At 44.7% G+C, this 27,838-nt stretch overlaps 1 protein-coding gene across 3 annotated transcripts; it reads left to right on the forward strand.

Moving 5' to 3' along the window:
* The first annotated feature begins 8,948 nt into the window (after positions 1–8,948).
* LOC310779917 (phospholipid scramblase 1-like) lies at positions 8,949–27,252 on the forward strand. 3 transcript variants are annotated; one of them, XM_083640430.1, is made up of 8 exons: positions 8,949–9,089; positions 9,949–10,030; positions 17,319–17,623; positions 18,002–18,044; positions 18,276–18,496; positions 23,930–24,091; positions 26,849–27,010; positions 27,113–27,252. In XM_083640430.1, exons 2-8 carry the CDS (start codon positions 10,018–10,020, stop codon positions 27,170–27,172), a joined length of 966 nt encoding a protein of 321 aa, XP_083496556.1. In that variant the 5' UTR covers positions 8,949–9,089; positions 9,949–10,017; the 3' UTR covers positions 27,173–27,252. The 3 variants fall into 3 exon arrangements, with proteins under 3 accessions (XP_083496556.1, XP_083496558.1, XP_083496557.1); XM_083640431.1 differs by lacking the exon at positions 8,949–9,089 and adding an exon at positions 9,757–9,803; XM_083640432.1 differs by lacking the exon at positions 9,949–10,030 and having other exon boundaries at positions 8,965–9,089.
* The last annotated feature ends 586 nt before the right edge of the window (positions 27,253–27,838 follow it).

Raw genomic sequence — 27,838 nt, forward strand, 5'->3', positions numbered from 1 at the left:
TAAACCCATTACTGTACCACTACTGGACATCAAGTACATTTTCTTTTGTGTTAAGGTTTCATAATTTGTGTGAATGGTCATAGTGTTTCGCCTGCTTATTCTAAAAAGTTGCATTATCACATTAATTGTTTAAAGGGGATTTTGCACCTAAGAACAAATTGTCAACTATTTGGAGTCACCCCTAATCTCTCTATTGCTGAACTGTTAACAGTTAACTTGGTTAAAGGCAATGTGCCTGACAGCTGCCCTCCTACAGAATGTTCAGTATGTGAAGCTCAGCTAGGTAAAGGTAAAGTAAAGCCCCACTGATTGTCACACAATGTGTGAAATTTGTTCTCCGCATTTGACCCATCCCCTGGGGGAGCGGTGAGCGGCAGCGTGCGCCGTGCTCGGGAATCACATGGTGGATTTAACCCCCCAATTCCAACCCTTTGATGCTGAGTGCCAAGCAGGGAGGCAAATGGGTCCCATTTTTATAGTCTTTGGTATGACTCGGCCGGGGATCGAACTCACGACCTCCCAGTCTCAGGGCGGGCACTCAGACCACAAGGCCACTGAGCTGGTGTCATGCAAAACAACAACAACAACATTGTAGATAAAAACACATGGGTGGTAATCAAAGTTCATAATGCTTTAGGTAAATCAAGCAGAAGTGGCTCTGGAATGTGATAGAGCAAGTGACAGTCATGAAGAAGTTCAAGTCAAGTCAAGTCAAGTCAAGTTTATTTGTATAGCACATTTCATACACAGAGGCAATTCAAAGTGCTTCACATAAAATGGTTGACAGGAAAAGAAAAGAAAAGAAGAGAATAAAATGGACATTTAAAAGCATCACAACAAAACTTTAAAAAAAAAGAGTATAAAAAGTGCATTAAGCAACAGGCGCAACAGTTGCAAAAAGAGCTAAAAACTTATAGAGGACTCATTGGGTTTGCATAGTAGCTATCAGCAGTTAAAAGCGACGGTAAACATAAAAGTCTTTAGTCTATTTTTAAAAGTAAGGTTGGGGCAGATCTGAGGTCTTCAGGCAATTTGTTCCAGCTAGCAGAAGCATAGTGGGTAAATGCAGCCTTCCCATGATTTGATTTGATCCTAGGGACAGTTAATAAGCTGGACCCTGTTGACCTAAGAGTTCTAGACGGTTCGTAGCGTGGGAGCAATTCAGCTATGTATTTTGGGCCTAGGCCATTAAGTGATTTATAGACTAATAACAGTATTTTAAAATCTATTCTATGACACACTGGCAACCAGTGTAAGGACTTAAGAACTGGAGTGATATGATCAGCTTTCTTAGTCTTCGTTAGAACTCTAGCAGCAGCATTCTGAATGAGTTGAAGTTGCCTAAGTTCTTTTTTGGAGAGACCAGAAAAAAGGCTATTGCAGTAGTCCTACTATAAATGAAGGCGTGAATTAGTTTTTCTAGATCCTGTCTGGACATGTATCCCCTAATTCTTGCTATATTTTTAAGATGATAAAAAGCTGATTTTCTGATTGACTTAATGTTAGAGTTAAAGTTGAGATCGGAATCAATAATAACGCCAAGACTTTTGACTTGATCCTTAGGCTTCAGGGATCGAGACTCAAGGCGTGCAGTGATTTTAAGCCTTTGTTCTTTGGGGCCAAAGACGATCACCTCTGTGTGTACTGTGTTCAAGTTCAGTGGCACATGTAGCACTGTTGTCTCTCACACAGCCAGGGAGGCTGGAAGTAGGGGTGCTGAGGGGGCTGCAGCATGTCCAGAACTTATGTAACTTATGTGGACTTTACATGTCCAGAACTTATGTAAAAAGATAAGAGTCCCTGTTTCAGTTTTACATCTAGGACAATACTCTGCATAATTACTACTCATCTTATGGAGGTGATGAGGTGTGAAGTAAACCTTGTGTATAAGATTAAACTGTAAAAGTTTGTGACGGCTGTTATAGGAGATTAGGAGGATGATTGAGAACTCTCACAAATCGATTTCCATTCAAAGTCATCAAAAGCATAAGTCAAAGTCCATTTCCCACTTAGCATTTGCACCTAGAGCCTTATTTTCTGTCAGATTTAGCCTGGCATCTACATTCCCCTCTGGTTGAATGTTTGCTCATCACAGACATCACCTGCTTGACAGCATTCTTCTTCACCATAACCATAACACTTTGATAACATCTTGACTCTCACTAGCTATAGTTCAGTATCCCCCCTTAACGTTTTTAGTTATTCATTTAAGGGGGGATGAAGGGGGCAGGAGATGAGGCATTGTAGGCTTTTGGCTATGTTAAGATAATCAATTAAGCCTAAAGGCATTATAAGTTTTACATTATGTTAAGCAAGCAACCATTTTAAGCATAAGGGCGTTAAAGGCTTTATACTACTGTATGTGATGCTAATCAGTTGGTTACATCAGGGGGCACGGTGGCTCAGTGGTAGAGCTGTCGCCTCGCAGTCAGAAGGTCCTGAGTTCGATTCTCGCCTGGGACACTGTGGGCGCTGTGGTTGTGTTTCCCCCCCATATCTTCAGTGCCTACTGCCCAGGTGGGGTATCTCGTCGTAAGGGCCTTTCTGTCTGTGTGGAGTTTGCATGTTCTCCCCGTGCTCCCCCAGGGGGGTTCCTCTGTATATAACCCCCCCCCACTAAAAACATGCAGAAGATCAGATCATCATCGTCATCCGACCAGTGACGACAACATCCGAAGTCGGTCCCCGGGCGCTGTACGAGAAAGCGACCACTGCTCCTGGCCTGCCCCAGGAGGAAAGGACAAAGCCAGGATGGGTTAAATGCAGAGGACAAATTTCACCGGCCACCGTCAGCATGTGTGTGTTGTGGCCCTCCGTGCATGTGTTGTAGTGTGTTGTGTGACAATAAAGACGGGCTGCCGTCTGAAAATCTTTTTTTTTTTTTTTTTACAGTAGTGTTAAAAATCTGATAAGTACATATATGTTGGGATTTGTGTTAACATGACTAAGGGATTTAAGAGAGCACATTTAGTTACAAGGTCTAATGTAAGGTCGCTCTCATACGCGCAATGTTTTGGTGATATAATAGGGGTGTGAAGAAATGTTCCATGGGAAAGTCATAAGGTATTGAGGGGTGAGACCTCAAATGAGGAAGGTCAAGTAGTGAACTCAGCCTGAAAATGACCTGTTGCGAGGGGACATGACCTAGGCTGGCCTGGCACGAGCCATATAGGGGAGTAAGGTGAAGCCAGCGGGGGGTCTTGCATTAGTAAAATGCAGATGCAAGGTCCTGTTTTGAAAGAATAGGTATGGGAATTGAAGAAGTTGTGCTTCATACACGCATAATCACACACATTTAGTTCATCCTGTGACCCCATGTTTCTTTATCTGTCTGTATTGTACACTTAAAAGCACACCACCATACATGATTGTGTCTCCATCTGCCATTGATGTCTTTCCCTAGGTTAACAGCTCCTCTCTTTTCACTGTATTGAAGAAGGCCTGCCCGCCGAGACAGTGTGTTGCTGTGCTGCTGCCCTACGCACACTAAGGTATGAAACCTCTAAAAGGACTTTTTTGTGTGCTGGCCTTTCTGCTGTGACTTGCTGTTGTTAAACCAGTCATGTGCATCGCAATGTGCAAACACCTGAACCGTGTGTGTGATCACAACTGACAGCTGTCTTGATCACGGTACCGATCATCACTTCTAAATCACACACACACCCTGCACAATGACTCCGACCTGGACCTGGACTCTAGCCCAAGTATGCAGGCTTGGAGCGACTCCAAATGCCCCCCCCCCCCCCTCCTCCTTAACCCCCCACCACCCATACCCCCCTAGCTATTCCACCTACCCACCCCTCAAATCCTGACTCTCTAGCACCTTCCTATCCCTATACGTAAGGACACTCTGGATTGTTTTGATTTTATTTTTTATTTAACCTTTATTTAAACAGGTAAAAACACATTGAGACCGAGGTCTCATTTTCAAGTGTGACCCGTTCAGACAAGTACAAATTACAAAGACATAAAAACAATCAATACAGTCAGTACAAAAACAAAAAGAAACAAAACATTTAACAAACACATGTTAAAGGTGGAAGAGATTCAGCATGAGCAGCACACCATAGAAGCTCTCTCTAAATCTCTTAACAATCATTTAAAACTCGCAAGGGGAATCAAGCTGGACAGCTTCAGACTCTGCTGAAGCGTGTTCCAGGCCGAGGGGGCAGAGTAGGAGAAGGCCTTTTTTCCGTGCTCAGTACGGACTGAGGGGATGGAGAAAGTGATGAAGTCCTGGGACCGTAGGCTATAACCAGTGATGGGCAAGCTACTTGGAAAATGTAGTAAGCTAAGCTATCAGTTACTCTTGATTAAATATAGCTAAACTACATTGAAGCTATCCCCAGAGAAATGTAGCAAGCTAAGCTACGAGCAACATGGCAAAAGCAGCTTGCTACATCAAAGCTACTTTTTTCTCACATTGAAATCAACTTCTTGTCAAAGAACAACTTTCCACTAAACAAATAGGCAGGCAAAAAAAACTCATTTTGATTGTTTATTATATTATAAAACACACTGAAACTCTCACTGGCACAATATTCAAAAACAGAACGTCTTCTTCATCACTGCCAGTGGCTCCCTCTGGCTCTGCCATCTTTCAAAGTTCATTGCTGATGTGACTTCGCTAGCACATGACATATTACATTACATTACATTACGTCATTTGGCAGACGTTTTTATCCAAAGCGACTTACAATAACACATTTTTTTGTCAGCAATAGAACACTCAACTATGGAGCACAGTCTATGACAACTACAACTTCTGAAGGAACAGTGGTACAAGTTTAGGTTAGTGGTACAAGGTTGGTTAGTTTTTTTTTTTTTTTTTAAGAAAGAGAGAGAACGAAGTTAGATCAAGAAGGGCCCAGATGGAGCCTGAAAAGGTGTGTCTTTAGTCTTTTCCGAAAGATCGGCAGTGATTCAGCAGTCCTGACCGAAGGTGGAAGCTCGTTCCACCATTGAGGTGCCAGGGACGAGAAGAGTCGAGATCGGGATGAGCGACTTTTGAGCCCCCGTAGCGAAGGAGGGGCGAGGCGACCTGCACTGGTGGAGGAGCGAAGGGAGCGGTGAGAGGTTTGGAACCTGACCATGGATTGCAGGTACCGGGGAGCTGACTGGTGTACTGCCCTGTAGGCCAGTACCAGTGTCTTGAATTTGATGCGGACATATTTTGCCCTACCCTTAACCAATCATCAGTCTTCATGCCTAAACCCAACCCAATCAGAGGCAGAGTAGTGCCGGGTCTTGCTGCAAGAGAGGCACGGGTGAGACAACAACACTTGTTGTCCGTCATAATGGAACTGGAAGTGCTTTATTGGCTACACAGGCACACTTGACATATGCAATGTCTCCTCCTGTTTAATCCAAACCACAGCAGAAATCTCCACTGCATGCTTTGCTCTCTGGCGAGTAGCTTGTAGCTTTTGCGGGAAGCTACAAGCTACTTGGGTCTATAAATAGCTTAGCTACTGAAAAAGCTCCTTGGTTCAAAAGTAGTGAAGCTACCACCAAGCTACTGAGAAATGTAGTTAAGCTATGTAGCTTCGCTACTTGTAGCAAGCTACTGCCCAACACTGGCTATAACTGGACTGATTACGAGATAGGTAGGATGTTAAGTAAGGGGGCAGCAGACCTATAATGGATTTGTAAATGAATATGTACCAGTGTATGGTTCTACGCATGGAGAGAGATGACCAATTGACCAAGGCATACGGAGTACAATGATGTGTGATGAGGTTATGTGTGATGTTTGATGGGGGCACGGTGGCTCAGTGGTAGAGCTGTCGCCTCACAGTCAGAAGGTCCTGAGTTCGATTCTCGCCTGGGACACTGTGGGCGCTGTGGTTGTGTGTTCCCCCCCATATCTTCAGTGCCCACTGCCCAGGTGGGGTATCTCGTCGTAAGGGCCTTTCTCTCTGTGTGGAGTTTGCATGTTCTCCCCGTGCTCCCCCAGGGGGTTCCTCCGTATATAACCCCCCCACTAAAAACATGCAGAAGATCAGATCGTCATCGTCATCCGACCAGTGACGACAACATCCGAAGTTGGTCCCCGGGCGCGGTACGAGAAAGCGACCACTGCTCCTGGCCTGTCCCCCGGAGGAAAGGACATGCCTGGATGGGTTAAATGCAGAGGACACTTTTCACCGGCCACTGTCAGCATGAGTGTGTTGTGGCCGCATGCATGTGTTGTGGTGTTCGTGTGACAATAAAAGACAGGCTTGTCCCGTTACGAGAGAGAGTTACTTCCGGTACTTCCGGTGTGATGTTGCTGTGTCTAATGTGTATGTGCATTGTGGCAAATAAAGATGGGGTTGTCCATCCATCCTGCCCTCCCCCAACATCACCCATACCCCCCTAGCCACTCCCCCTATAGCTACGCCTCGAATCCTGACTCTCTGCCAGCTTCCTATCCCTACGGCCCTTTTCCCACTAAACTCACTAAACCTCCATGACTGAGTGACTGAGTGTCCTGACTTTTCCATCGCCCTGACCCCGGTGCGGTCGCTGGCCCAGCGCCGTGGGAAAAAACAACACATAACATGTCACATCATTGTAAATCCTTCCTTTCTATCATTTTCTCTAACTCCATTTGGCCACAAATAGTAGCTCATTCAGTAGTATGCTTTTATCCAACTACCAAACTGAATTCGTACTGCTTTAATAAAATAAGAAGCAGTACTATGATCTGGCTTCATTACGTGTGCTTGTAACATTATTGTCTTGGGGTTTGGTGGAAAGAGGTTGCTAATGCAAATGTCACATCATATGATGGACCACACTTCCCATCTCACCTCATGGGACCAAGACATCCAAGATGAAGAGCAACATAAACAAAGGGACTCTGTTCACACTGACAGCTGATTATGGCAGAATCAGTGCTTTCATCGCTTGACACGGGAAGCCTTTTAGTCCATCCAAAGGTTTCCAGGTATAAACTATTTACTATTCTGTCTAACATTGTATCAGTTTAAAATCATTACATTTAGACAATCGGTTAACCGTTCACTCTGCTTTTGATTATTCCAATTACACTCTCTATTTTTATTTATTGTGTATTTACGAATTTCTCTTACTTTGATGACTTATTGACTTTTCTCAAGTCTAAATCATGCCTCATTTCATCCTTCCCTCCCCATCCAAATATGCAAGAGTAGGAGGTGTTTGGCTTTTGTGCAGATGGATATAAGGAGACTAAAAAAACAGGCTCTTCAGTTGCTTTGAAGAAGGCTGCCTGCTACGAACTTGTGCTGGCAAACTCCATGTGTGTTATTATGGACTAACGCATTTGACCTGTGTTTAATTGGGTGAGTAGATGATGACAGAAGTTTAAAGTTTGGGTGAACTATTCCTTTAATGTAGTGTACTGACACAAGTTAAAATACATTTTCTAAGGCTTGAAAATATATGGTTGGACAGTCTCGTAACTTGGCCATATTGTTTTCTTCATGCTTCCTTCATTTGCCCCAGTGGATTGAGTAGCCTAATGGTTAATCGATAGGTCTGCAATGCAAAAGATATGGGTTCAAATCCTGTGGGTAACGGGTCTCCTCACACCAGCGTGTGAGGAGACACATGACTTGTGTAAGACACCTATGCTTGTGATAACTGGTCATAATTAAGTTTGTTATTTTTGGACAAATGACCATATTGTGCTTGGACCCCGTCGGTTGCTGCTTGCGGCTATATTTCTAATGTGGTTGTATTTATTTTGTATTTTTTGGCGGGGCATTTATGTGTGTATATATATATATATATATATATATATATACAGTACACACACACACACACACACACACACACACACACACACACACATACGCACACACACACACACACACACACACACACGGTGGGGGGTACGGTGGCGCAGTCGGTAGCGCTGTCGCCTCACAGCTAGAAGGTCCTGAGTTCGATTCTCGCCTGGGACGCTGTGGGCACTGGAGTTGTGACCCCCCCATATCTTCAGTGCCTACTGCCCAGGTGGGCTATCTCATCGAAAGGGCCTTTCTGTGTGGAGTTTGCATGTTCTCCCCATGCTCCCCAGGGGGTTCCTCCGTACATAACCCCCCACTAAAAACATGCAGAAGATCATCATCCGACCAGTGAAAGAAAAAGCGACCACTGCTCCTGGCCTGCCCCCTGGAGGGAAGGACAAGCCTGGATGGGTCAAATGCAGAGGACAAATTTCACCGGCCACCGTCAGCATGAGTGTGTGTTTGTGGCCGCATGCATGTGTTGAAGTGTTCGTGTGACAATAAAAGACGGAAATCGTGTTTTTTACACACACACACACACACACACACACACACACACACACACACACACACACACACACACACACACACACAGTTACTTTGTTTCATCTATCTTAGTTTGGCTTATTTTAGTTTAGTTTACTTTAGTTTCTTTGCTTCATTAAGTTTAGTTGATTATTATTTTATTTTCTATTTTAATTTGATACTGAGACCTTGGCAGGCTGTTTTGGTCCAGCTGATTCCCGGCTTGTTGTCGCCCTCTGGTGGTGCAGCAGCGCACAGCGCGCTGTTTATCTCCGCTGCCAAAAACTCTGCCCCTCCCTCCTGCTCACACTGATAATTGCAAACATGCACATCCTGTTTTTTTTGCTACAGAAATACATTAATGGGAGCAGCTGTGACTAAATATACAAACTATTACATACATAACTAATCCATATGCCTATTTCTGAATATGCATGCACTACTACAGTGGGCTCCATTAAATAGACTACATTTTAACTAGTTTTTTTCTGCTCGCTGGACTAATTTTGGCTCTGTGCCATGCTCTCTGCAACATGACGTTCATGAAGCTACTTGAGGACATGGGGGAGGAGGATATTTGAGAGAAAAAAGGAAAGTATGAGGAGGGAGGAGTGACAGAAAGAAGGCAGCGACAACACAGGTTCAGAAGAAGAAGAAAACCAATGCAAGCAGTTCAACTGCGTGCGGACATAAAACGACTCCTCCGCTCGATCGATCATCACCCTAGGGGGATTTAGGTGGTTTTTAATCATTATTTTTGTCTTTTTTTTTCTGGTTGGAGCAGTGAAGCAGCCAACAAGTCGAGAGGTGAGATTCTTTATCTTCCCCCCCCATTTTCTGTCGAGAAACGATCAGGATTAGAATGTTTCGGCTTGTACCACCACCACCAGGCACGCACAAACAAGCGTCTCTCTCTCTCTCTCTCTCTGTCAACCCCCTTCCCATGTTCTGATAATCTGATTTACCCCCCACCCCCCAGAGATTACACCAAAACACCATAGAAAGCCTGCCCATACCCCCCCACCCCCTCTGTGTTTGGGGGTGGGGGGGGGGGGGGGGGGGGGGGGGGGGGTGGAGAGAGAGAGATTTAAATAAAAAGAAAAAGAAGAAGAAGTAATGAATTGTGCTGGGAAAATGAAATACTGGTGACTGTATGAGGGAATCTGCTCAAAAGTGGAAATTCTGGTTGATTCAGTGAAATCCTGTAAAAGACATGCAGGCAGAGTGTGTGTGTGTGTGTGTGTGTGGGACGAGGGAGAGGCAAGAAGCAAGACCACGCCCACTGTCCATGTCCATCTTGTCCCTGCTCTGCAAAACATGAAACATCAGGAACAAAATATCCATTTGCTGCGCATTAGTTTGCATTGTGTAACAACCTGTTTGATCCCAGTGTGAGAGCGCTGAGCTGTGCTGAGGACTGGACTTGTGGACTCCTGTTGTAAAGAGAAGATACTGATGTGGTTTTATGAGGAGCGGAGCAGGAGGGAGAAGTGTGATATGACTGCATGATCTGGGCTAGAGGTTATGATTGGGACTATTCTCTCTGTCTGCAACCCCCCCCCCATGTTCTGATAATCTGATTTACCCCCCCCCCCCCCATGTTCTGATAATCTGATTTACCCCCCCCCCCCCTCTCTCTCTCCCCTCCCTCCTGTCATTCCTCTAGTATCCCATAGTGACCCTGGGATTGGACCAGGAAGTGTGACCTCCAGTCTCTTTTTCTTAACTGCTCACCATGTCTGCTCCTGGTAAGTGCACAGCACCACTAGATTTGTTTCAGATCTCTTTGTTTAATTACAGATACCACATCTATTAATTTCGCTGGCTTGTTGTAGATGCAAAATAAGCTTTGGTGGGACTTTCCTAGCTTGTTACCAGTCAAAATAGATGGCTGTTTGTGGATGCATAGTGCATATGCATAGTCATAGTCAGTAGCCTACTGGGATCAGAAGCTTAAACATTAACTTCCATATTGGGAAGTAAGATGTGTTGTGCTGCAAATTACTGGTTTGGGTTTTGAAGGAGAAAGTTTCTTTACAAGTGAATTGTTTTCTGATACGGATATGAGAGTTGTGATTTGACTTTTTCTACCTTTATTCAGTTTTGGGAAATAAGGATAAGAAAAACCCATGTTTTGACCATGGTGAATTTGTTGGTAACACTGACTTTGCAATAATGACATCATGACATTTTCGATGACATTGATTAGGAGTTACTCAATAACTGACCAATAGTTCCGCATTCGTTCCTCATCAGTTCCCTATTAACTGCTGTAAGTTGTGTGTACCTTATTGTGATGAAGTGTTAGCAATTTGTTCTCTCTGTTTGTGCTTCTATTTTAAAACACGGGACTTTGTTTAATAGTTCAAGATCTTGGCGAGACATCCCTTTTCCTATCGTGAGCCTTATTTATCACAGATCTCCACCCGCTGTTTTGTCACATTGTATCCTGTAGGCCAGTGATACTCAACTTGCGCAGAGGCGCAGCTTGTGAACAGGCAATGCAGGCAATTGCTTGGGGCCCCAAGCCATTAGGGGGCCCCCGATGGCTGAGAAACTTTATTCCACAGCCTTGACCGCAACTCCCTCCCCATAAACAACCAATGGACGATTTGCAATGACATTGAAACCTCCCTAAAGAGGCCCCATGTCATTCCCGTCATACTCGTAGGATTCATGTACATTCTCTTGAATTGAAAGTGAAACATACATTCAAGAGAATGTATGGGAATCATGCATGATTCACGGTCATTCACTTACATATGTGAATCATTCCTGTGAAACTTGCATGATTCATGTACTTTCTCTGTTGAATTGAAAGTGAAAGAACGCTGGTTGGAAGGGGCCCCTTGGAATTTTTGCCTAGGGCCCCAACAGACTCTAGAATCACCACTGAACTTGCGGCCTGGGGGCCAGATGCGGCCCGCGGCGGGGTGCAGAGTGACCATTTTCTAATAATTTCATGTTAGTTTTCATTGTGAATTAGAATCTAATTCACAATAAATACTAACGTGAAATAAAGTTTGACTGAGCTCCAGCCAAATTGTCAAATACCGCCATCTGCTCGCTACACGGGCACTTATGTATGTACTTAACTTAACTAACTTAACCTAACTAACTATCCGGTGTGCACAACATTGTCAGACTAAACTCCAGCTGACACCCCAAAAACCTACAATCCGCTACATAAAAAATGATATTGTTTGTTTATTAACTGGCCCCTGACCTCCTATCATTTCACGAAAGTGGCCCCCGGGCAAAGCAAGTTGAGTATCCCTGCTGTAGGCTTTGTGAAACTATTCCTCTTTTTTCATCTCAAAGTTCCCTCCAGTGAGCATCATCACTGTATGTAGGGAGTGAAGTGTCCACGCCCTCACGAGGCCCCCAAAAAGTGGTGAAATATGCGAGGAATTTCCCCAAAATGTTTTGCATGAAATCTGAAGTGAAAACACCCCGAGATTTCACCAGCCTGTCCGCAGTATTCTGTCCAAATACTCTTTCTTTGCTCGGGAGGGAAGCCACTGGTGAGAGTTCTTTAGGGTGTATTCACACCTATCTTGTTTGGAGCAGTTGCTCGTAAACAGAGAGCGTTTTTAGACTTTCCCTCAACTGCAGGAAGGAATGCGGAAAGAGGCGTTGCAACAAAGTAGCGGAGTTCATTACTCACATCCTCTGTTTGGCTTCACTGGTTACAAAGTGACACAACTGCTTTTGTGACAGACTCTCCACAGTAATCTGACACTGAGGCCATGTTCAGACAGACTAGGAGGCCAAATCTGATTTGTGAACTTTAGTGACCTATTAATGACTTTATCCAGATTGGTTTTATGAGTCTGGACGCTCCAAATCTCATTTGTGTCACTTGTCCCAAACCACATATGGAGGTAGTTTCCAATCTGCTTTCGACTGATGTGACTTGAGTGCGGACGCGCAGATCCACCAAATCTGATTTGAACGTCACTCGCAACTCATCATCAAATGCTTCTGTGCAGGAAAACCACGTCACCAACGTACGTATTTACTGACGCCCACGTCGTTACCATAGCAACCCATGCAGATAGGCTGTTTAGGTCTGGACACACAGATCCGACTTGAGAATCAGATTTGTGGCAGTGTGGACACACTCCCAAATCAGATTTGGGAAACCAATCAAGATAATGATGATTAATGACTTTATCAGCAAATCAGATTTGCCTGTAATGTGAACATGGCCTCAGATTTCGGGGCGGCTTTAGCTCAGGAGGTAGAGCGGGTCGGCCAATGACGCAAGGGTTGGCGGTTCGATCCCCGCTCCCTCCCAGCTGCTGTCGTTGTGTCCTTGGGCAAGACACTTAACCCTCCTTGCTCCCGATGGTGTGTAGGCACCCTGCGTGGCAGCCTGCCGCCATCGGTGTATGAATGGGTGAATGTAGACTACCTACTGATTGTAAAGCGCTTTGGATAAAAGCGCTATATAAATGCAGGCCATTTACCATTTACCATTTACCATTTCGAAAAGTCTTCATTGCATTTATTTCGCTTTCAATGCTCTGTGCAACCAGAGCGCTCGTGGTCTCTCAATCACAAAAACACCCAGTGAGGTTTGATTGGCTGCAGTCTGTCGTTACCGAGTCAAGTTAGTCAAATTACCTCCAAACCAGGTTAGCAAGACGTGTTAGGGACCATTGTTGGACTGTCTGTGGAGAAAACCTGTTTGGTCAGCTGAGAGCCAAGTCGCTCACCAGTGCCACACAACACACAAGCAAAAATACTCCTGAATCATCATGACATGTGACACTAGTTTCTGTTGTGGGAAGGAGCAGCTAACTTATAGCCGATAGCTGTATATTTTAATTGCATCAAATAAAATCAATTAATATGTGGAAGTGTTTGGCCTTAGGATCGTCCAAATCACGAATTTATGTAATTTAGTTGGTCCAGCGGAAGACACATGACCGTCAGGAGTGGACATTCCGGTTTGTAAGTTATAAACAGCAAGGTTGGCGCCTCGTGCACGGCACTGTGAGGACTCTTTTCATTCAGGCCATTTAAGGTAATTATCCAGGATCCACATACTACTGCATCCCTGGCTACTTTCAAGTCTGTCTGAATGACTGAAGGCTGACTGATTCACTATAATGATGTGGAACCTGTTGTATTTGATGTCCTCTGTTAAAAATCCGACTGTAGCTGCTCCTCTATCAGCTTGTTGAATAACAATGTGTTATTCAATGTGTGACATGTTCTATATTGTTTGTCTCAGGGCACAAAATAACAAACAGTATAAGTTGTGATGTTTGTTTATATTGTTAGCAAACATTGAAGTGGCCCGCATTTTGAGATCAGATGGCATGGGACAGTTTTGTATTATATTTTGAATTATTTGAGATCATTAACCATTATGCAGCATTTGGACCAGCATTAAAAATGAAGTTAAATAGCCTAAGTAGTGGAAAGAAATATTATTTGGCTGGTGGTGTCACCGTTGACCAGTCGGTGCATAGCCTATACACCCATGTCAGGTTTGCAGGCAAGAATTGCTTTAAATTCACGGCTGCTTTGAACCAGCAGTTGAAGGCGTTAGAGATTAGTGTGGTTTGTTTTGGTCAGATAAGGATCCAGAGGCGGTTAAAATCTTTGCCCGAATAAAGACCGTTATCAGTGAGTGTACTCCAAAGTCAATAAAACCAGAATAATAAAACGGTGAAAATGAAAATCCGAAAATACTAACGCATCTTTATATGGCGCTGCCTCATGTAAGCAGTGTTAATCTGCACTGTGTGTGTGTGTGTGTGTGTGTGTGTGTGTGTGTGTGTGTGTGTGTGTGTGTGTGTGTGTGTGTGTGTGTGTGTGTGTGTGTGTGTGTGTGTGTGTGTGTGTGTGCGCGTGCGTGTGTGTGTGTCTTGGCTGTCCCTGGATGCCCACACACACCTCTGCACACACACCTCTGCCTGCTGTCAGGGTGACACTCAGTCATCCTGACTTGTGTATCACACTGTGATACACTCAGATCTGCCCCAACCTTACTTTCTTTTAAAAATAGACTAAAGACTTTTATGTTTACCGTCGCTTTTAACTGCTGACAGCTACTATGCAAACCCAATGAGTCCACTATAAGTTTTTAGCTCTTTCTGCAACTGCTGCGCCTGTTGCTTAATGCACTTTTTATACTCTTTTTTTTAAGTTTTGTTGTGATGCTTTTAAATGTCCATTTTATTCTCTTCTTTTCTTTTCTTTTCTTTTCCTGTCAACCATTTTATGTGAAGCACTTTGAATTGCCTCTGGGTATGAAATGTGCTATACAAATAAACTTGACTTGACTTGTGATGTCGTGCAATGAAGGCCTGAGGCTATTGGCAGGTGTTTGTGCATAAAGATATTAGTGCCTGACATTGGGAGATAGGAAGTTAAATACAGGTGTTGGTATGTTTTATGGATACAATGAACGTCTGTCGCCTCCTGGATGGATTTGAATGTGGTCTGGCTTTGGTCCGGGTGTCTGACACTAGTAGTTCTATGTTCCATCATGATGAGAAGTCTATATTTGGACTTTAATTAAATAGAGTGCGCAAGAATGAGTCCTAAAACCCAGAAATGCGTTAGCATGGGTTCCCTCTTCTCAAACTCAATGTGTGTTTTTTAATGGGTTTTTAGTTAGATGCCTGAAATAAGGTGTGTCTGTGGTTAGCAAAAGTTTATGATACTAGACCTTTGTGTTCATCAAGATAATCATCCACAAATTAACTCATTTTTAAGTGTTTTCTGGCTATCACGATTTCTGGCGATTGCATTTATGCTTCAAAAATCATATAATTTGTGTTCAATTGCGGAGATTATCCTGTTGAACACAAAGGTCCATTGTTGGGGGTAACTCATTACAAAAGTAATATATTACTTTTAGCGGTAAGTAACTCAGTAATATAACTTATTACCAATAGGATTTCAGTAATATTATACCAGTTACTTTGTCAAGTAACACAAGTTACAAATTGAGTTCATTTCTTTTTAAATCGAAGCACATAAATAATAATAACGATACAATCATTTCCTAATCAAATTGTGTGTTTTTATGCAAATAACAACTATGGATGACAATAACAAAGGAAAGATAACATTTAGAATTTTGGACCGTTTACACTGACTTGTGAAATGGCTAATGGGGATCCTAATAAACTAACTAACTAACTTCAAGACGGTTTAAATTCTTTTTTGGGATCGCGATGTCACTTTACTGCAGTTATTTTGGTGAAAGTAATGCAAAAGTAGTGTACAAGCCTGCAAAGGCTTCGTTCCCACCTTGCACAGATTTGTACCTAAATTTGTGCTAAACAAATAAACTAAACTAATAAGTCATATTGTAAAGTAACTTATTAATTACTTTCAAATGAAAGTAACTCGTAATATGTAGTATTTTACATTTTTTAAGTAACTTGCCCAACACTGCAAAGGTCTAATATCATAAACTTGGTTGGTTAACCATAGACCTTATATCAGGCAGCTAACCAAAAAACCTTTGAGATGAGGGAACCCAGCAGGATGCAAACTTCTGGGTTGGCCTAGTCTCTTAAGGCTCAATTCCACCACATTTTACAGCCCTGCACAGCCCGTCACCACTCGGCTCTACTTGCTTCAACCCGATGGACGTTCTGCTTCGACCGCCCTTCATCTGCCCCCGCCCACACCTGGTCGTCACAGCGACCGCATATCTGCCCTCCACCCATGTTCTGAAATAGGCTATAACATAACGTTACAATTAAATCCATACACAGAACTTTTAAACTGTTTATGAAATACTGGTGCCTCTAAATTACCTACAGTGTGTGTGTGTGTGTGTGTGTGTGTGTGTGTGTGTGTGTGTGTGTGTGTGTGTGTGTGTGTGTGTGTGTGTGTGTGTGTGAGAGAGAGAGAGAGAGAGAGAGAGCAGTGCTGGCATGATCACAGTCCTTGATCCTGGCCTGAGCAGCCAGCTCATAGCATCACAGCATGTTGGGCGGGTGTTACAGTGTACATGGGCAAAAGTGACAATCGACCAGGAGAATGGATATCACTTTGTTGTTAGTCAAAACTCACAAGCGCTGCACGAGGGACGGGCGCGAGGGACGGGGGTTGCGCTAGAGTGAAGCCTCTACCCCCGCGGCCTCTCACCAGGCAAAACCGCGGCTTCACCAGGCGCCTGCGGCCTAGCGGAGCCGACGCAGCACTAACTACACAAGCGCTTCAGAGCAGCGGACTTTTGGACAATTGAAACCACCGCGCCGATTTTATTTCACCAGAGGCGAAGGCAGCAAAACAAAAGACTGATAGAAAAGCATAATAGAAGAGAAAAGAAGGTAAACTGGTATGCAGCGCTGCATTGACAGTCAGTAGGATATAGAGAGTAAACACGATTCTGCCTGACCAATCAGTCGCCTACAATGTTTTCACGTCACGGTATGGACCCGGGTTGACAGAATAGAACCCCGACGAGGCAGGTACTAAAAGTAGGCCAGCTCAGCCCCAAATCTAACCGAGCTGGGCCGGTTTATACCGGTGGGATGAGACCAAAAGTCGAGTCGAGCGGAGCGGGACCGCGCTACTAGCTGCGGTGGGATTGGGCCATTAGAACAGACGAGTTGGCTTCCGCAATTTTCTAATGCTTCAGCCATACCGTCTGTACTTCGTGGGGGAGAATCATGCACCAACCGGAATGGGAAGCAGAAAGGCGGGTCTTCCGCTCATTAGTCCAATCAGAATCCAATATGCCGGCAGAAAGGCGGGTCTTCCGCTCATTAGTCCAATCAGAATCCAATATGCCGCATTCGCGTGTCGTGATTGGTCGGATTCCGTAGAACTTCCTTCCAGTCTGAAGTTTTTTTTCCCCAACTTCCTTGTGCATGTTCTGGGGGTGTAACGTACAGACTGTATAGCTGCATTCGCCGGATGTAGATGAACAGTCTGTTTTAAGAGACTAGGGTTGGCCTACAACAATACATCATCCCTGCTGTACTCTATTATTTAAATAAAGTTATTTTTTTCTAAAGATGTTGACTATGTGGATGATGTTTGTCTTTCCCCCAGGTTACCCGGGCGCTGAAGGCCAGAATCTCTACCCCGGCATGCCCCAGCCTGGTGGATACTCCACATCCCCTTACCCGGTTCCCCAGGGGGGGTACGGAGACCCCAGCCAACAAGCCCCGCCAGCAGGCTTCAACCCGGGCTACCAGGGTCAGACTCACCCGGGACAACCCGTCATGTACCAGCCAGGGCCCGTGGGCCAGGGGCCGGAGTACGGGGGGTCTCCGGGGGGGATCTCCCCCGCCCCCGCCGCCGGAGCTCCAGCTGTTGCTGTTGGGGTCCCACCTGGGCTGGAGTATCTCACACAGGTGGGCCGGGGGAAATGAGCCAGGGGCAGTGCAAGATATTTATTGAGTCTTAAAACCCAGTCTTTTTTTTAAATGAGTGAAAGATCAACCTGTGGAGTGAGATCATCTCACTTGAGAGAGAAACCTGAAGAACCGACTCTTTTGGGGTCAATTCTCCAACAACAAGACGAGTATCGAGATCGTCTCACTTGATTTGTCCCTAATAATAGCAGATTTTCCCCCTACTTGTTTTAAGAAAAATATCTCTAAAACTAAACAAACTAACCGACATATTCAGATGGATATCTACATTTCCTCATGGCTGTTGTTTTATAGATACAATATGGTTATGGTGTTTTGCAGATAATCTCTCTCACATAGCTTCCTCTTGTGTTTCAGATTGACCAAATTCTGATCCACCAAAAAGTGGAACTTCTAGAAGGTAAAGCTTGCTAGTCTACCGACGTTTCCTCAGACCTTAGCAAACAGGAAGACAATCATTTTGTTCCTGAACCTCAACCCTCTCATTAATAAATCGTAAAGATAGCGTGACCTCGGCCATCTGACCTCTTTGTATATCTGTGCACTTCCTTCTTTCCCAACATGTCCGCCCTTTTCCCCTTCCACTTGCCACGACCCCTTCCCTCCTCTCTTCCTCTGCCACCCCCCCCAGCGTTCATCGGGTTCGAGACCAACAACCAGTACGAGATCAAGAACAGCCTGGGCCAGAAGATCTACAAGGCCAAGGAGAAGAACGACTGCTGCACCAGGAACTGCTGTGGCGCCCTGCGCAGCTTCGACATGAAGATCAAGGACACCATGGACAGAGAGGTCATCCGCCTCGTACGGCCCTTCCGCTGCGCCTCCTGCTGGTGCCCCTGCTGCCTGCAAGAGGTGTGTGTGTGTGTGTGTGTGTGTGTGTGTGTGTGTGTGTGTGTGTGTGTGTGTGTGTGTGTGTGTGTGTGTGTGTGTGTGTGTGTGTGTGTGTGTGTGTGTGTGTGTGTGTGTGTGTGTGTGTGTGTGTGTGTGTGTGTGTGTGTGTGTGGTCTGTCATAGGCTACTTTCTGGGACACATTTCAGACCAGTTAATAGACTACTTGCACAACTCCACTACTTCCTGAAATGAGTGGGGCATCTCGGTTTCCTGTCCTACACTATTGGATGAACTGATTAATGTCAGGTGTGCCTGATCACTGTTGTTGTGACTGCAGCAGTCAGGCACACCTGACATTAATCAGTTAATCCAATAGTGTAGGACAGGAAACCACTATTCACCTTATGTTCAGACCTTACAGTGGGCCAAATTCTTCCGGGTCCTTTTAACACTTCCGGCGGTCACTGCGCAAAATAAGAGAGTTGTTTTTGGAGCGGACAGTGAAGGGGTAAAATAAAGAACGTACCTTACTACTTTGAGCCGGTACACAGCAAGCAAGTGAGTATCCACTGTTAGCCAGGTCAGATAACATTATCGTCGACAATGACGAGCACTTTCTTGTAAAACATACCTGGACTCCAACAAAGAAAGCTTCAGATAGTTGTCTCTTCTCCGAGGCTCCGCAGACCCGCAGACGTTAACGTAATTCCCTGGAATGCTAGACTTAACGAGCCAGTTACATGGCGTTGCATTCTTAGACATTGCCATTTGCTTTTATTTGGTATGTTACATACAATTGGCTAAATTATTAGTTAATTCAGAGTTAGATGATATTGGAGCAGCGCAGCCATTTTTTATTTTATTTTATTATTATTTTTAGCCGCAAGTTTTGATACGGCCACACAACCGGGTCAAATGGGCGTGGCTACATAAGGTGAATAGAGACAGTCCGCATGTCTGGGAACGCCCACAAAATGTTAAACGGCTGGCGCGCGAGTGGGGTAAAACCGCCCATATATCTCATGGGCTGACTCACCAAAAGATGGTGCTGCGGCTCTAAACTACAGGTTTGGGGGTTCTAGAGCAGAACACAAGACGTCTGCTCAGATGTGCGTTTACTGCGGTGGTTAAATCCCCGATCGTGTCTGCCTGGGCTGGGCTATCAGCTAAATTCGAACTTTGCTGAATGGATAGAACGGGTTTTTTTACCCCACCCTGACCACGCCCACAGCCAGGCTGAGCCAGCTAAACCAGCGTCTATGACGAGACGTGGCCTCAGCCTATGCCCTACTCATTTCAGGAAGTAGTGGAGTTGTGCAAGTAGTCTATTGGGGACGGCTTGTCCAATTGGGGGACAAAAGCTCTGTCCCCAATTTGGTAAAAGCTTATTTTGCGGGTTAAGGTTAGGCAAGTAGTGTTTATGGTTAGGGTAAGTGGTAACACTTAGTTTGGATAGTCTGCCTACAGAGAGTCTACAGAGAGAGTAGTTGGAACATTTCAACAGTTTATTAGTTGACCTTCAACAATTCAACTGTTTTGTCTGTAGATGTTGTTTTAACAGCTTATTAGTTGAGATTCAACAAACAGATTTTGTTTGCTTCCTGTTCCTGCACCCAGGGAACAGGATCTTTGTGCCAAGATCCGGGACCTCCCAGATTAAGACTGTCACCTATTCGATTGGAGCCGCCACCTCCTCTGTCACGAACAAAATCTGTAAACGCATTTTGTGTCAAATCGCTCGTTCGCCTATTTTCGCCGCTCTAAAGTGCCGACACCAGCCTCCAATTGACGCTGGCATGAGACTGTATAGGTATTAGGCCTAGCAGGTAGTTAGGCCAGCTTTACGCAGCGTAACCAGCGCTCACGCTCTGCTGCGCCTCCCTGTGGAAGACTGCAGACAGAGCGGACGCAGCCTTCAGCCTTTCCCCCTGCTGTCCTGCGGAAACAACATGGTTGATTGGTGATACTGAGACCAACAGCCTTCCCACTCCGGCTTGAAACCCGTAGGCAGAGGGGGTCACAGCCAATCAGGATCACAATCACTTTTATTGCCACAGTTTGCAAGTTACATACGAGGAATTTGTCTTAGTAGTATGCAGCGTAGCGGTCACATCAATATACAGAGAGAAGAAGTAGGAAAGATAACTAAAAGACAAACACAACGTTGCAAGTACAATCAAATCAAATATATATACGGTATACAATATGTACATGAGTGGAGGAGTGTTCTGTGGATATTAAATATGAATTTGCGTTGAATCTACATGAAATTTACAGTCTGAGTTAAATAGGCGTTAAATAGGCTGTGTGTGTGTGTGTGTGTGTGTGTGTGTAAAGGTGTGTGTTTCTGTTCATGTCAATTGGCTAAAAGTGGTGGGCCGGATTTGGAAATGCATGGTGACAGAGGCAGAGTAGGGTGGGCCGCTTCAGTCTGCCATCCATCATTTTGGAAATTTGCATATGAGGGCGCAGCTAATGTTTATAAATGCGGCGTGCTGTTTTGACTGCGGTATTCACCTTATGTAGCCCCGCCTACTTGACCCAGTTGTGTTATGACTTCCTGTTCAAAACACCGTCTGTTTTACCTGCTCACTAGTACTGTACTGTCACAGGAAGTGTCAACACAACACAGGAAGTAACTGGCTGACCCCTGTGTTGGAACATAAGGTGAATAGGCTGTAATCAGAATGTAAAGCAGCACTAAACATCAATAAGCCATAAACCACTGTTTCTACGCACCTCCCGCTGATGGGTTTATTATTGTGAATTATCTGATTAATAAATCTAGGGTAAATCCTAAATAATGCGTTGTTTGTGATGACAGTTTTCTTTTACCTGGACGTTGCCCAATGTACTCCAGTCCAGCACTGTGGACTTTTTTGATGCATTCTGTGACTTTTTCTCTCATCCCCCCCATCTCCTGTTACTCCTCCTACTTTCACTATAACACCCCCCTCCTTCCCCCAGCATGGGGCTTCTAAGTCGCACCCTCACTGTGTTCCGGACCGGGACCTCTTCATTTTAATAGAGAGGCAAAGTGACCGCCTACTTCCTGCTTCAGCACTGTACTAGAGATTTTCATCCGCCATTTATTTCCCCATAGACATTTCGTAAAATGCTTATAAAATAGTTGTACTTGGTCAAACCAAACGGTTCAGATATATTTAGAATCGGGGGAGACCATAGAAAATTTCACTTGGAACAAAACTTACATTTGACATTGAAAAAATATTCTTCCGAGTGAAATGTTATGCGGTCTCTCATGTTTCTAAATATATCTGAACCGTTTGGTTGGAACAAGTAAAACTATTTTTATAAGCATTTTACGAAATGTCTATGGGAAAGTAAATGGCGGATGAAAATCTCTGGTACAGTGCTGAAGCAGGAAGTGACGTTCCGTGTGCGTGTGCGTGCGTGTGTGTTTGTGTGTGTGTGTGTGTGGGTGTGAGAGTGAGTGAGTCAGTCAGTCAGTGAGGAAAGCATTTCTGTGACATCATCTTATATTGATTTAGCATGCCCAAGACCAATAATGGAGCAATTCACAAGTCTATTGAGCCAAACCTGCCCTGAAAAACGACTTGAATGAATGAATGAGTCGTGGGCAAACAAACACTCCTTGATATCTGGATTCTAATATTTGACCTAAGTGTTGTCATGCTGGGGTTCAAAGATAACTAGATTGTTGATATTGTTAATATTTAACTTTGACTTGCAGTTGCTAATGATGTTGATTTACAGTTTTAACTTCACTGGCCTGTCTCCTTGGCCGGGGATAGCCATAGATAGAGAGGGCCACAGAAAAATGTCCTCGCTACCAGAGGGCCAGATTGTGGCCGTGCACTTCCACCAGTAGCCTACTGTAACCCCATCACTCCCAATTATAGCTGCCAATTTGATGAAAAGGGGCAAAATATACACTGGTAATCAAAGTTTATTATGCCAACATTTATATTTGTCATGTTCAAATTCATTTAGTAATGCTTCCATTCATTTCAGGCTGTGTTTTGGCTTGTTTGGAGATGAAAAGGCTTCATGCCTCACCCCAGTCGTCTCCAGCCGTGTGCCATTGACCCTTTTCGCAGCAGCCATTTTGTGTCTAAAAAAAACACACACGGGTGTAACCAAATCCATAATGATGGTTTCCAACTTCCATTCGATTGAGGTGTTCCAGACAGTGCTGCCGGGGGCGCTCATTAATGTTATTGTTACATCTGTGCTACTGCTTACCCTGCCTTTGAGACACAAAATGGCTGCTGTGAAAAGGGTAGCGCAGTGTGTGCAAGCTCTCAGTGCCTCATGTTGACAAGCCATTGCCTTGTGTTGCTGATGCGTTGCTGCGTGAGGAGGGGGTACTGGTTCCACTCTGTTTGTGCGCTGGCTTGTGTGAGGAGGGTGAACTGGTTCCACTCTGTTTGTGCGCTGGCTTGCTCTGAATGGCCCTTTGTCTGCCCAAACTATCTCCTGACTCCCTGATCCTCGGCCATCCCTCCACCTCTGAGACTCCCCCCCCCTCTCTCTCTCTCTCTCTCCGTGCGTCCCCTCTCTCTCTCTCTCTCTCTCTCTCCGTGTGTCCCCTCTCTCTCTCTCTCTCTCTCTCTCTCTCCGTGCGTCCCCTCTCTCTCTCTCTCTCTCTGATTCATCACATCGTTGGCAGGCAGGCGGGGCTACTGTACGTTCCCATGGGCCTGCACCCTTACTACAGTGCTGTGCTCTGTTTACTGGCCAGACAGCAGCCATGTGACAGACACATGTTCTTTTTGTCATGCCTAGGGTTGCAAAGAGGTGGACATTTCCGTCAGATTTCCGGGAACTTTCCGTGGGAAGTTAAGCTCGGGAATTTGGGGGGGGGGGGGGGGGGGGGGGGGGGGGGAATTGCATGTTCCCAATATTCAAAGTTGGAAAGTTTCCATGGGAATTAAGAGGAATATACGGGGAAAATGTTTATATTTATGTCTGTATATGTCAAGGTAAATATAGTTAGTATAAATTACCCCAAAATTTCCAGTTAATTCCCATAAATTCCAGTTAATTCCCATGGAAACTTTCCAACTTTTGCATGTTCCCAATATTCAAAGTTGGAAAGTTTCCATGGGAATTAAGAGGAATATACGGGGAAAATGTTTATATTTATGTCTGTATATGTCAAGGTAAATATAGTTAGTATAAATTACCCCAAAATTTCCAGTTAATTCCCATAAATTCCAGTTAATTCCCATGGAAACTTTCCAACTTTGAATATTTCTGGAATTTTGCAACCCTGGTCATGCCACAATCAAGCAAGCAGCACCCGGTTCACTTATCACTCTTCTGCTGTCCCATGTGACACGCTGTGGAACCCTGTCATGTTCTATTTATAGCCGCAGTCTCAATGGTTGAGGGCAACATTTTGAGCATTGCTTTCTATTTTTTGCTCCTGTGTCTATAATACTCGCACCTGTGTCTGTCACTCCCAGCTGGAGGTCCAGGCGCCGCCCGGCACCACCATCGGCTACGTGAAGCAGGACTGGCACCCGTGTCTGCCCCGCTTCTCCATCCAGGGAGCCAACAAGGAGACGCTGATGAGGCTGGAGGGGCCCTGCTTTGCCTGCAACTGCTGCGGGGACGTCAACTTTGAGGTCAGCCTGGAGGCTTTGTTGTGTCGCCGCCCGGGGGAGACTCGGGCGCTTTGCTAGAGAGCAGGTTCAGTGACAATTCCATCCTCAACGCCCCCCGCAGCTATGCAATCTCAACCGAAACCCGAGTTAAACTTTTACTTTAAGGGAAAGTTTGGACTTTGTGCCCAAAACTGTCTGGAAGTACAACTTTACTGAGGTGTACCGCTTCCTCTTGCAGTCAGATATATTCACCTCCCCAAATTCAAAACCGTATGCACGTATTTAAAAAAAGAAACTTCCAACAGACAAGAATGCACTGACAAGAATGCAGACATGAATGCACTGTGTCAGTGTGTCTGGTAGACACACTGACACAGTGCATTCTAGAAGAAAAGAATTGTGCTTGTCATAGCCTGTCATCGTCTCAGGCAGAGACAACTGACAATGCAAACAAGTGCGAATTCGCAATAGCTGTGGCCACGTGTACGTAGCCTGGGTGAACCCAGCCTCCACGTGACCTGCTCTCAGACCTGTTCCCAGTCACTACCTAGCAGAGATGGGCACTTGAGACTTGGTGACTTGGACTCGAGTCGACTCGAGTCCCTGTTTTGATGACTTGTGACTTGACTTGACAAAAACATAAATGACTTGAGACTTACTTGGACTTGGAAGTTAAAGACTCGAGACTTGACTTGAGAGGTGATGACTTGGATGACTTGTTTGTGTTTGTCTGTTTAAATAATGAAATCATAACGTAACATTGTCCAAGTTTCTCTGTCTGTCCGGTATGCGTCAGTCAGTGCATGGCGAGTGCAAGCTGGAACGGCATTAGGAGGAGACGGAGAGAGGAGCTTGACAGACAGCCAGTCACCCAATCACCACAATCCCATAAGGAGGATCATGACTGAGTCATCCAATGACAATTGTCATCCAGTCATGCTCCTCCTTATAGCATTGTCGTGATTGGATGACTGGCCGTCAATCAATCATCTCACTGGATTGCACACAGCTGCAATATTCTTCAAACAGGCAGACGGGACAGGGGCGGAATCTAACAACGTTTGATGTTGTAGTCTGGCTGTCAGTGTTTCACTGTTTAACAGTGATTGAGAGGAAATATTTATTAAATACTTTTGGCCAGCGGTGGGCCAGCGCAGGCTTGTAGAGACTATCGGTTCGATCTGTAGACTGCGAGCACGCCAAGAGATCTTAAAATATTATGCACAAGCTTGCGCAACACGCTCTCCAAAGTTCCCAATCATCCTACAACTCGTTCTAGTTGTGAGATGTATATATACCCCCCCCTAAAAATGTGCTTTAGACTTAGGGTGTTAATTCATATAGTACATTTTTTTATTTTTATTTTGGCCAACATTGAAATATTACAACTTGTGGTAAAAAAAATTGGTAAAAATAAATATTACGGTACTATCTACCACTTATTTAGCTTCATTTGGTTGCTTCCTTGTCAACCACAATGCATCATGGGACATTATGCAAATGTATGTGTCAGCCCTGGATTGGAGGGGGGAGAGGAACATGTCAGCTGAGTGTGTGTGTGTGTGTGTGTGTGTGTGTGTGTGTGTGTGTGTGTGTGTGTGTGTGTGTGTGTGTGTGTGTGTGTGTGTGTGTGTGTGTGTGTGTGTGTGTGTGTGTGTGTGTGTGTGTGTGTGTGTCAACAATGCTTTTCTGCACTGGCATATACAGTATGTGCTAGGTTTCCAGCCTTGTTTATATTAATATGTTTTGATTGAGAAGAGGTAAATACTCTAAGTTTAAAGGAGGACTTACCTCCAAAACACTTTTTTTCAGCTTTTAACCAATATATATGACTTTGGGGGTGATGTGTGAAGAATTCTGGTCAAAATTTCCACATTTGACACCAAACTGTACCATAGGTATTTTCAAATCACTGTTCTGATACATATCTAGGGGGTAAGTCCTCCTTTAAGCTATTTGTTTTTGTTTGATTACATTGTAGTATGTCAGCCTGTCACTAATTCACTGTTTAAAACTGACGTGGCAGATTTTTTACTGAGAAGCAGTTCAGAAATAAATAATCGTTTATAAAGTTATTTGACTTTTGTTTGATTACATTTATTTCACTGAATATCAATGATTAGAACACAAATTAAATTCGTCATACTTTTTGAATGGGTTAGATACTGTAAATTGGCCACTAATATCACCACTATTAGACAGGTATTAATACCATGTCTTTTTTCTTTATAAAGAAAGGTAAGACTGCAGTATTTGAGCGTGGGGAAAAAAAGTGACTTGACATGGGACTTGACTTGCCTTAACTAAGGATTCGACTTGACTTGACTTGACAAAACCTGTGACTTGACTTGACTTGCCCAAAACAAAATGACTTGGGACTTGCTTGAGACTTGGACCAAATGACTTGGGACTTACTTGAGACTTGGACCGAAGTGACTTGGTCCCATGTCTGCTACCTAGTGACTGGGAACAATGAGAGCAGATCACGTGGGGGCTGGGTTTACCTAGGCTAACGTGTACGCACATGCATCCACACCTTCATGCATTCTCAATCCCCCGCCCACCTGGGAATTTCCCATATGCAGGATGGCAGGGGCAGGACCCACCCTACTCTGCCTCTGATTGGCTTACCTTGACTCTAACCTTAGCCAATCATCATCCCTCATGCTTAAACTCAACCCAATCAGAGGCAGAGTAGGGCGGGTCCCTCACCCCTTCCGGGTGACAGTAGTGGGCGACAAACGTGTTATGGACCCTGTTGTTGTGCTTCCTCTGCAGCTGAAGGGGACCAAGTCTGACAAGCCCATCGGACGCATCAGCAAGCAGTGGAGCGGACTCCTGAAGGAGGTCTTCACAGACACGGACAACTTCGGCATCCAGTTCCCGCTGGACATGGACGTCAAGATGAAGGCCGTGCTCATGGGAGCCTGCTTCCTCATTGTAAGTCCATACGTAGTTCTACCCCTGTGGGGACTTGTGCTTGTGGTTCATTTAATAATCCAGAACGATGATCATTTCCCTCTTTTGGTTTCCCCTCTGCAGGACTTCATGTTCTTTGAGAAGGTCGGGGAAGCGAACCAGCGCAGCACCGTGTTCTCCTAACGGGCGAGGAAAACAAGAGCATGGGCGCGAGGACTTTCTCCAAATCTTCATGGCTCATTCTCCGTCCCTGCACTCCTGTTTTTCCCTTTCCATTTTTAGATCCTTCCTCTTTCAGATTCCTGATTCCGTAAGCTCCTTCCTGAATCCAAAGGCTGCGGGAAGCTGCCACATACTGCCAGTGCCAGAATCCTTTGTGTTCCACATGAACCAGAGCTAAAGGAGCTAAGTTTGATTCCAGATGTCCTCTGTGTGGATTGTTTTTGTGCCTCCATCCAAATTCAGTGACTGACAATGTTGCCTGATCTCTTCAATTTGAAAGTGATTTCAGTCTGTATTTGTATGTTTTTACCCTTAATCACAGAGAAGTGCCTCCAGGCAGCCCAGGCATTGCATATCCCTGCCAAAGACTAAAGCAAGTCGACCTCATCATCTTGAGTGTGTGTTTTAGTGCCTACCAAGTATTCAGGGGAAATCAACACACATCTCAGATGAAAGGTTTGAGTGTTGCGTTTGAACTGTGCATTATGCTACATTGTGTTTAGTATCAACATTTCATATGTATCCCATATGTCTTGTCTTGATATTAGCATTACTCTCTAGTAATCAGGCTTGGGCCCATTCATGAATTGAGTTGAGAATGCACGGTATGGTAAATCCACTTCAGTT

The sequence above is a fragment of the Poromitra crassiceps genome (genome assembly GCF_964638095.1).
Source record: "Poromitra crassiceps genome assembly, chromosome: 7".
Taxonomy (NCBI): domain Eukaryota; kingdom Metazoa; phylum Chordata; class Actinopteri; order Beryciformes; family Melamphaidae; genus Poromitra; species Poromitra crassiceps.